General features: G+C 39.1%; 1 protein-coding gene across 1 annotated transcript; it reads right to left on the bottom strand.

Moving 5' to 3' along the window:
* Positions 1-1,077: 1,077 nt before the first annotated feature.
* Positions 1,078-1,236, bottom strand: LOC102909834 (keratin-associated protein 20-2-like). Its single transcript, XM_006987900.2, has one exon. It carries the CDS (start codon positions 1,234-1,236, stop codon positions 1,078-1,080), a length of 159 nt encoding a protein of 52 aa, XP_006987962.2.
* Between the last annotated feature and the right edge of the window lie 9,503 nt (positions 1,237-10,739).

Below are 10,739 nucleotides of genomic sequence, written 5' to 3'. Positions count from 1 at the left end.
TAGTTCTGGAAAACAAAGTACAAAGAAAACCCATTTTTATTTTCCATAATGTTCTCCAGAATAGTGGTCCCTTAGTTTCTCTTATTTTATACCATGTATTTCATTTTTACCAGTATTTCATTACCTTTAGTCTTACCAGCCCAATTGTGGGGCACAGATACATTAAAAATAAAAATTATATTTATTTTGGAGAAAATTACTTACACAGGGATACACACACACATATACATTTGCATATCCCTAAATATGCATTTATATATAACAATTCATGCACCTGAGGCTTGGGAATCATTGCAAAAAAGGAGAGAAAAGATTATAAAATCCAGGGGACAGGGACTGTGAGATTGTGTCTCCTAGAAATCTCAGAATGTACACCCATAACTCTTACCAAGGCCAGTGTCTAAGTATGAGTTGGATAAGGACAGTACCAATAGATATGTTAATGTAGGAGGGGGAAGCTCAGAAGGTCTCAACCCTATACAAAGAACTAAAGTCAACTACGGAATGCTGAGAGAGAAAACATTTGTAATGAGCTGTTAGTAAGAAATAGTATATTTCCCTATTGATTTTAGGCAGCCAAATGTAATAAAATCTTTTTCCCTCTGTCTCTCTCTGCTTCCCTCCCTCCTGCCATGTATCGTTTAAAAAAACCCCACACATCTGAAAAAAGTCACACAGAAATACATAAAACCATGTGACAAACTGAGAGACTCTTTAATAAAACTATACAAAGGCAAAATCTACAATGAAACACATTTTAATATTAATATATACAGCTTAATAAAAAGTAGAGAGTTCACACTTGATCACATTTTACAGATCCTTACAAAGACACTAATAAAATTGTCTGCAGGCTGTCACAGAGTCCGAATGAAAATGACAAAGAAGATGGTCATGCATTGCTGAGTTTTCTCGGATAACTCTTTATTCTGAGTAAAGAATAAACAACTTTATTCAGTTTAGTATAAAGCTGAAAATTATGAAGACGTTTAAGAATTCCTCATGTGAAGAAACTCTAGGATACTTCTATTAAGACAACATGTGACAGTCAACATTCTGGGTAGCTGCAGAAACTCCTCAGTAGAAACCATAGGACCAGTACCTTCTACAGCACAGTGGCCGGCAACAGCCATAACCATAGCCACCATAGCCACCATAGCCACCATAGCCACAGCCATAGCCTAGGCCACCATAGCCATAGCCCAGGCCTCCATAGTATCTGCCATAGTAACACATGGTGTTAGGAGTGGATTTTTCAGAGGAAGACCAGCAGTAGGATACTTGAGTCTGGATTTCATCATCTGCCAACGACCTTTTATACACCTGGGTGTTTGGTGGGGAAAACCACAGGTATTATAATGTCATACAAGTCTCCACCATGCTTCAGAAAACATCAACATGCCATGGTTGACTGGACTAACAAAGCTGCATAACTTGAGATAATTGTGCTCCTATGTCAGAATCCCATGGTCAAATCATGGGACTCTTACGTGAAATTCTGGTACTGTTTTCAAGACTCTGCTTCATTCTGTATTTAGTTTATTTAATACTTATGAATCTCTTCTGTGCTTCTATATTAATCATTGAAGTAGTGCTCTCTCTTTTTTATTTCTGTTTGTTTTGTAATACTCCACAAGTAAAAGGTCTTTGTGTTTTCTTTTCTTGTTTGCTTTGTTATTATAGAGAAATTTTATCTGGAGTATTTTATTTCCCCCATCTTCCTAATGAAGAATGATCTGGTTATTGGTTGTCTTATTGGTAACTTGATGACAGTTAATGTCTACATAAGTGTATTTTGGTTTTATTCTGGATGTATTCTATTCTCATATGTGCTTTCAAATCTTTCTGTGTCTGTTTTTGTGCTATTGTCATTTAGTTTTTATTACTGTGGCTCCTTGTTATAATTTGAGATCAGGTCTCATGACAAGTCCAGCTTCTTCCTTTCTGCTTTGTTCTATTTTGGTTACTTATGCCTTCATATGACCTTTAGAATTGTGTTGTCTAGTTCTGTTAAGAATGTAATTGGAATCTTGAAGAAGATTGCATGAAATCTGTGTGTTGCTTCAGCAAATAGCCATTCCCATGTTATTAATTCTGCCAATCCATGGTTTCTTATTCAAATTTCCTTCACCAAAAATGGATGCTAATTATGTTAAAAAAAAAAGTAAGCCAAACTGAGAAAAACAAATGCTGAGCTTGTGAGGTGGCTCTGTAGGTAAAGGCACCTCCCTCATGCCTGAGGATCTGAGTTTGATCTGAGCATTCCATACAGTAGAAGGAAAAAAATTCAGTCTCAAATTTTTTCCTATGCCTTCCAGGTTCATGATATGGCATATGCATATCCCCCAACCCAACACATACAGAAAGAATAAAATTTGAATAAAAAAATAAAAAGCCACAGATGTACAGGCCCCAGGGGAGAACCGATGCTAATTATTCTATTAAATGAATATATTAAAATCACTAATGACTTGTTGTTATACCAATTGAACAGTATATCCCTTAACCCCCACCAGAGAAGCTTTTTTTTTTAATTTTTATTTTATTTTTTTTGCCTTAAATGGCAGTAAACAAAGAGGCATGCCTCCCAGTTGGTTAATGTCCAGATGAAAGAAAATGGAGTTCGGAGTTCTAAGTTGGAAATCCATATCACACTCACACTCCCCTCTTTGTAGAAGAGGGGACAGGAAGACAGGAAGAGTCAGAGGTGGTGAATGACTTCAAGGGACACAACAGAGGAGATAGACACTTGAATCCATAATGACTGTGACAATATGGGTAAGACCTGAGAAAGCTCCAACCAGAAAAAACTCCCAGCATGCATGGAGAAAGGAGGTCAACCATTACTAGCTGAGGAGCATTTAGCATTTGCTAACATGGCTGCTGAAAGGCCAGTTTTTGTTACTGATACAACCTCTGGTAGCCCGACGACACACCAAAGCAGAATCCAGTGCAAGACAAGCTGGGCAGCACAAACTGGAGTCCATGGTGGGGGGATTAGAAGAAAAGTAGAAATCTCAAAGTTGGGTAGGAAGAGCAATGGGAAGATTAGGAATTGAAGGTGTGAATATTTTCAAAATTCATTGTATATGATTGTCAACTAGTACAATATTTCCATTATTTTTCCTTTTATTGAAAATATTTTCTTACACAATATATCCGGATTGTAGTTTTTACTCTCTCTACTCCTCCCAATTCTTCCTCACCTCCCATTCCTCCAGACCCATTCCATGTTTGTCTGTCATTAGGCAAGAACAGACTTCTAATAGGTAACAACCAAACACAACCAAATAAAATATAATAAGCTAAAGCAATGACCATTATGTTGATATCAGACATGGCAGCACAACAGGAGGAAAAGAGTCCCTAGAGCAGGCAAAAGTATCAGTGACTGACTTATTCTCACACTCAGGAGTCTCATGAAAACACTAAGCTAAAAGCTGTCATACATATGCAGAGGACCTGGTGCAGACATGTGTAGGCCCTGTCCTTGCTGCTTTAGTCTTTGTGAGTTCATATGCACCTTGCTTACCTGATTCAGAGGGACTTGTTCTCCAGTTGTCCTCCATCATATCTGGTTCTTACACTCTTTCTGCTTCCTCTTCCCTGGGGTTCCTTGAGCTTTCTCAGAGGAGGGATTTTATGGAGACATTCCATTTGGACATTCTCTTCATGTAATGTCTGGCTGTGAGTCTCTGCCTCTGTTCCAATCTGCTGCCAGAGGAAGTCTGTCTGATGATGACTAGATAAGGTACTGATTTATGAGTTGTGGTAGTTTGAATTTAATTGACCCCATAAGCTCATAGGGAGTGGAACTATTAGGAGGTATGCATGGCTTTGTTGGAGTAGGTATGGCCTTGTTAGAGGAAGGTGTCACTGTGGAGTGGGCTTTGAGGTCTCATATATGCCCAACCCATGTCCAGTGCCTCAGTCCACCTCCTGTTGCATTCTGGTCAAGATGTAGCCAGCACCATGTCTGTCTACATGCCGCCATGCTCCCCACCATGATGATAATGAACTGAACCTTTGAAATTGTAAGCAAACCAGACCAATTAAATGTTTTCCTTATAAGAATTGCCATGGTCATGGTGTGTCTTCACAGCAACAGAAACCCTAACTAAGATATAAGTATAGCACAATTAATAGGAATTTATCTATTTATCTTCTATCTATCTATCTATCTATCTATCTATCTATCTATCTATCTATCTATCTATCTATCTATCTGGTATCTATATATATATTAGGTAGTGTTTGGTTTTACCCTATGTCTCTAAACTATCTACTGTTATTTCTTGGTACAAGGCATAATGAGTATGTGTCATAGAGTGTGCCTTAAGTCAAGTCAGACAGAACAGATCCAGGAAGATAAATATGATATGTATTTGCTTATTAGTAGATATTAAAAACCAAGCTACAGTACATCAATCCAGGTATAGAGGAAGTGCCACTGGGGGATACATGGACCTCCCTGGGAGGGGGCAATAGAATAAATTTTATGGGTGGACTGGATGTGTGGGGACAGGCAGGGCAGTATCAGGCAGGGTGTGTAGGAGAGATAGGGTAGAGGGAGTGAATTCCAGGGGATACAGCTGTAACTGACGGGCATTTGTGGGATGATATGGAAACCTAGTGCGGTGGAAACTTTGTAAAATATATGAAGGTGATCCTAATGAGGTCTCCTAATAATGAGGATACAGAGTTTCAACTGGACATCTCTTTTCACCAAATGAGGCTTCCAGTAGTGGGACTGCATTTCATTCAGTTGAATTGTTGGCCAAGGGATCCCATGGAAATGTCCTAAACAACTAATGCTGTTGCTAAGACAGTGGATTTTTTCCACAAACTGACAGTTAGACCCCATTGCTGAGGACAACACCCACCCAAACCACTGAATATGGAGAAATGGAGCTGGTACCTACAGGGAGCCTTCAACTTTATGTTCTAGTGTTTTTGGCACAGGAAGATACTCTGCAGGCTACCAAAATGGAAACATAAACACCAGTCTAGCCACAAAACCATTGAATTACAATCATCCTGTCCACAAAATATGCAATGGTGGCACAAAATTTGTGGGAGTAGTACAAATATTTTAAGTTAGAAAACATTTTAACACTAAAATTTTTTTAAAGGATAAATGTTACAAGGTTTATCTCATAAACCAACTCTCCATTTAAATAACTAATGCCTATGAAATCTCAGTATAAGACCCAGTACAGAATTCTTAAAAGACAACTGCGCACAGAAGTCCATCTGTAAATACAGCAGATCAAATAGAGCAAGACAGATAGTCAGACTGACCAGAATGCCAAACACTAGCTCTAATGACTACTTAAATATGTAAAGTGGAGAACAATGGAGAAAGACAGAAGACCTCCACGTGGAAGCCTCCCACACTGGCATACTTGTTCCCATACACTTGTGTGCAAACACAAGCGATACACACATACGACTCCACACAATCATGCATATGCACCTGCACATACAGATGCACACAAATACATGTAAAGCACACATACTGATGTTACAAACACAAAAATATAAACCATTAAAGTACATAACTTCATACATTCAACTAAGAAAGTTTTATTTAACAAAACAAGCACCTGTATAAGAAGGTGATCCATACAAATGAAGAAAACAAGTACATCAGACGGAATTAATACATAAAATTTTTTTGAGGGGATGATATGCACGAGCAAGCTAAACATCCCAAAGAATATAAACTAATGCTAAAATGAGCTGAGAATTAGAACAGGCATTTTTCTTTTTCTTTTTTTTAATTTTATTTTACAATACCATTCAGTTCTACATATCAGCCACAGATTCCCTTGTTCTCCCCCCTCCTCCTCCCCTCCCCTTCCCCCCAGCCCACCTCCTCCAGGGCAAAGCCTCCCCCGAGGACTGAGATCAACCTGGTAGACTCAGTCCAGGCAGGTCCAGTCCCCTCCTCCCAGTCTGAGCCAAGTGTCCCTGCATAAGCTCCAGGTTTCAAACAGCCAACTCATGCAATGAGCTCAGGACCCAGTTCCACTGCCAAGATGACTCCCAAACAGATCAAGCCAATCAACTGTCTCACCTATTCAGAGGGCCTGATCCAGTTGGGGGCCCCTCAGCCTTTGGTTCATAGTTCATGTGTTTCTATTTGCTTGGCTATTTGTCCCTGTGCTTTATCCAACCTTGGTTTCAACAATTCTTGCTCATACAAACCCTCCTTTTTCTTGCTAATTAGACTCCTGGAGCTCTACCTGGGGCCTAGCCATGGATCTCTGCATCCAGATCCCTCAGTCGTTGGATGGGGTTTCTAGTACGACTATTAGCGTGTTTGCCCATCCCATCACCAGAGTAGGTTAGTTCGGGCTGTCTCTCAACCATTGCCAGCAGTTTATTGTGGGGGTATCTTTGTGGATTTCTGTGGGCCTCTCTAGCACTTTGTTTCTTCCTTTTCTCATGTGGTCTTCATTTACCATGGTCACCTATTCCTTGTTCTTCCTTTCTGTTCTTGATCCAGCTGGGATCTCCCGCTCCCACAGGCTCTCTTTCCCTTGACCCTTGCCCTTCATTACTCCCACTCATGTCCAGGTTGTTCATATAGATCTCAGCCATTTCTCCATCACTGGGCGATCCCCGTGTCTTTCTTGCGGTCCTTAGAACAGGCATTTTTTCAGAGAAAAGATACAAATGGACAAACACACACAATAATGTTCTACTTCACTAATAGCACAGAGGCACAGAGATGCAAATCAAGACCAAGTTGAAATTGTACCTCACAACTGTCAGATACTCAATATTAAAAATAAGGAAGATGAATGATACAGAGCATATCGAGAAGAGGGAACTCCTCTTGATTGCTGGTGAAAATGTAACATGGTGCAGTCATGACAGAAAATAGCCGGTGGCATGCTTGCAAACTTAGAGCTAAGTTACAGAGAAGCTAGAAGCCATTTTACTGCTATTGTAGTTAGATAAAATCACTGGAATTTTAAGAAAAATGTACACTACCAGGTTTATTTTCACATTGTTTACAATAGTCAAGTTATATAAACAACCAAATGTCCATCTGTAGATGGCTGCTGAAAGGATATGTTTCTCTCTCTCTGCTGTCCTCTGCTCCATCCTTATTTACTTTCTGTTTTCTTCTCCATCTTTCTTTCCTTCATTCCCCCCCAACTTTCCACAACCACCCCCCACATGTGACCAAACAGATCAAAAGCAGAAAACCTGCAGAAATTGATTTATACTGTTTAATCTTTTAGTTATCTGATAATATACACATTTTTACACAAAAATAGAGTCAAACATGAAAATATTTTAGAGAGTATTATGAAGATAACATAAACATAAATTACAGTCCAACTGAAGATGAGTAATTAGATGATTATGTTGTATTTCAGTTTTATTTCAGATATTCTGGTGTAAAGTTAGAATTTTGGAAGATGTTTTTAAAGTATTGGTGTGAAAATACTTGGAAGCACTTGAAGGCAAAAAGGCAAAGAAGATGCATAAACCCTTCAGTAGAAGCCATAAGACCAGTATCTTCTACAGCACAGTGGGCGGCAGCAGCCATAACCATAGCCACCATAGCCACCATAGCCACCATAGCCACCATAGCCACCATAGCCACCATAGCCACCATAGCCATAGCCTAGGCCACCATAGCCATAGCCCAGGCCTCCATAGTATCCTCCATAGTAACACATGGTTTCAGGAGTGGACTGTTCAGAGAAGATAAGCAGTAGGTTTCTTGAATCTGCATGTCACCACCTGCCAAGGACCTTTTATACACCTGGGTGTTTGGTGGGGAAAACCACAGGTATTATAATGTCAAACATGTTTCCACCATGCTTCAGAAAACATCAGCATGCTATGGTTTACTGGACAAACAAAGCTGCATCGCTTGAGATAATTATGCTCATGTGTTAGGATCCCATGGTCAAATCATAAGGCTTTCACGTGAAATTTTGTTTCTATTTTCAAGACTCTGCCTCATTCTGTATTTAGTTTAGTTAATACTTATGAAAGTCTACTGTGCCACACACAATACAAATCATTGGAAAAGCTCCCTTCTTTTTTATGTCTGTTTTGTAGTACCCTAATGCATAAAAGGTCTTTGTGTTTTCTTTGCTTTGTTACTATAAAATAAATATCTGGAGGCATGTATTTCCTAAGTATTCCGCATGAAGAATGATCTGGTTATTGGCTATGTTGTAGTTAACTTGATGACACAATATGTAAATAGGCATATTTTGGTTTTATTTTAAATGTATTCTATTCGTAGATGTTCTGTCATATATTTCTACTATATTTTGCTAATCCTACTGGTCCATGAGCAGAGGAGATCTTTCCATATTCTGATATCTTCTTCAATTTCTTTCTTATATGTCTTTTTTGTGATATTGTTATGTTTTTTTTTACTATGGCATTGTGGTATAATTTGAGATTAGATTTAGGGGTAGATCCAGCATCTTCCTTTCTGCTTAGTGTTGTTTGGGCTCTTAGAATCATGGTGTGCCTTCATATTTTCTTTAGGATTGTGTTGTCTAGCTCTCTTAAAAATACAATTGGAATTTTGATGGAGATTGAATGAAATCTGTATATTGCTTTATCAAACATAGCCATTTTCATGTTGTCAATTTTACCAAAAAAACCAGTAATCTCCAAGTTGAGTGGGAAGAGAAATGGTATTTTAGTTAGGGACCCATTGCTATGGTGAAACACCATGATGGAAATGAAACTGAGGAAGAAAGGGTTATTTGGGTCACACTTCCATATGACTGTTTATTACCAAAGGAAGTCAAAACAGGAACTGAAACAGGGTAAGAACCTGGAGGCAGGAGCTGATGCCGAGGCCACGGAGGAGTGCTATTTACTGCCTTGCTCATCATGGCCTACTCAGCATGATTTCTTGTAGAACTCAGGACCAACCTTCCAAGACATGGCACCACCCATAATGGACTTGGCCTTCCTTCATTAATAGCTAATTAAGATAAATGCCCTATAGGCTTGCATACTTCCCCACCTTTTGGAGACATTTTCTTAATTGTGGTTCTCTCCTCTCGTATAACCTTAGTTTGTGTGAAGTTGATACAAAAGTATTCAGCACAATTGACGCCTTGTCAACTTGATACACAAACACACCTCCATTAACCTACAACCTTTCCTTTTTCCTTTACCTCAAGATCTCACAATAAAAACATAAATAACTTTAAAAGTCTTACAGTCTTTATAAATCCAAGCCCATTAAAATTTCAGTTCCTTTAAAGTATCTAATCTCTTTAAAAATTCAGAACATCGTTGAAAACTCCAAGATCTGTCAACTGTGGGCTTCTGTAAAAATCCAAATTAAATTGAATACATTCTTACTTCAAGAGGAAGAACTAGGGCACAATCATAGTCAGATCAAAGCAAAACCAATTTCCCTCCAGTGTAAATAACACACTGCCTGATGTCATGGATCCACTCTCAGTCTTCCATCTAAATGGCCTGAATTACTTCTCTGGCTCTGCCCTTTGCAGCACACACAGCTTGTCTTCTGTGCTTGGGCAGGCTCTGCTCCACTGCTGATGTTCTTGGTGGTTGTCTCATGGTACTGGCATCTCCAAAAAAAAAAAAAAAAAAAACCTGATGCCAGTAGACTTAGATAGAATGGGGACTGTGAAACATTGGATTGGGAAAGAGGTGAACACTTTAAGTGTGGCTTAATGGGCCGTTCAAGAGGTTTTGGGGAAGAATATTAATAAATGGTCTAGAGATTTTTTTTTGATATTTTGGCAAAGAATGTGGCTGCTTTATGTAGTCTGCCTGAGGTTAAATTTATGACTTTTGGATTAATGGTGTTGACAAAGGAGATTTCAAGATAGCCTAGTATTTACTGTTTCATGGTTATTATTGTTCAGTCTTTTGCAGATCTACAAAGAAAAGGAGCAATTGTGAAAGGAAAAATACAAAAGGTACAGTTTGATGAGAAAAGGAAGTATATATGGAGCTAAATTCAGTGCTCAAGGAAATAAACAAGTTTACAGCAAAGCCTAGTGCTTAGTGGAAGAAAAGGTAACCTCAGGGCCAGATGCCACCCAGCTGAGCATCCAAATTGTGAAGAGAAATTAAAGAAAAGCTTAAGCAGTGATGGAAATAAGAACAGATTGCTGATAAAAATGTAACAGAATGAAGGGGCATGTTCCAACCCCAGCAAACAGCAGAATTGGACAGCTTTTGATATGTGGTTCTGGCTTTAGAGTAAAAGAGATAAGATAAGGGTTTGTTGTTTGTAAAGTAAGTCTCAGTCTTACAAGTTTTACCCATATAGACTTGGGAATCAGATGGAAACCTGCTAGCTCAGAGAGGCTGAGGAGCAACCAGCTGACCTTCCTCCTTATCCAGCATCTCAGAAACAGAGCTTCTCTTCTGCTGTCCCAAGCCAAAAAGGCTGCCAAACTCAAAGTTCCTCCTTACTACTTCCTGTGCATTTCTCTATCCATTTTCCAGACTCCCTCTTACTCTCTATGGCTACTTCCTGTTGACTAGTTGTTGACTCTGCCTCTTGAACCAAGGTTGTTTTTATTTAGTTAATGCAATCTAAGGGTTTACAGTATGATCAAATATTCAACAACGAGGGTTATGGAATTTTTCTTCTTGGCTAAGGAAAGCCTCTGAGGCCAGGAACGTGTTAGGGGTGTCCTCGCATGAAGGCATAGAAAGGCCATAGTGTGAAGCTGTGATGATGGAGCATGGGTTATGTT

The sequence above is a fragment of the Peromyscus maniculatus genome, chromosome 12, assembly GCF_049852395.1.
Source record: "Peromyscus maniculatus bairdii isolate BWxNUB_F1_BW_parent chromosome 12, HU_Pman_BW_mat_3.1, whole genome shotgun sequence".
Taxonomy (NCBI): domain Eukaryota; kingdom Metazoa; phylum Chordata; class Mammalia; order Rodentia; family Cricetidae; genus Peromyscus; species Peromyscus maniculatus.
The sequence above is the reverse complement of the archived record's forward strand: the minus strand, read 5'-3'. Positions and strand labels throughout refer to the sequence as shown.

Excerpts from the sequence above, each read along its gene's own strand:
- LOC102909834 (XM_006987900.2), bottom strand. The coding sequence starts at position 1,236 with ATGTGTTACTATGGCAGATACTATGGAGGCCTGGGCTATGGCTATGGT.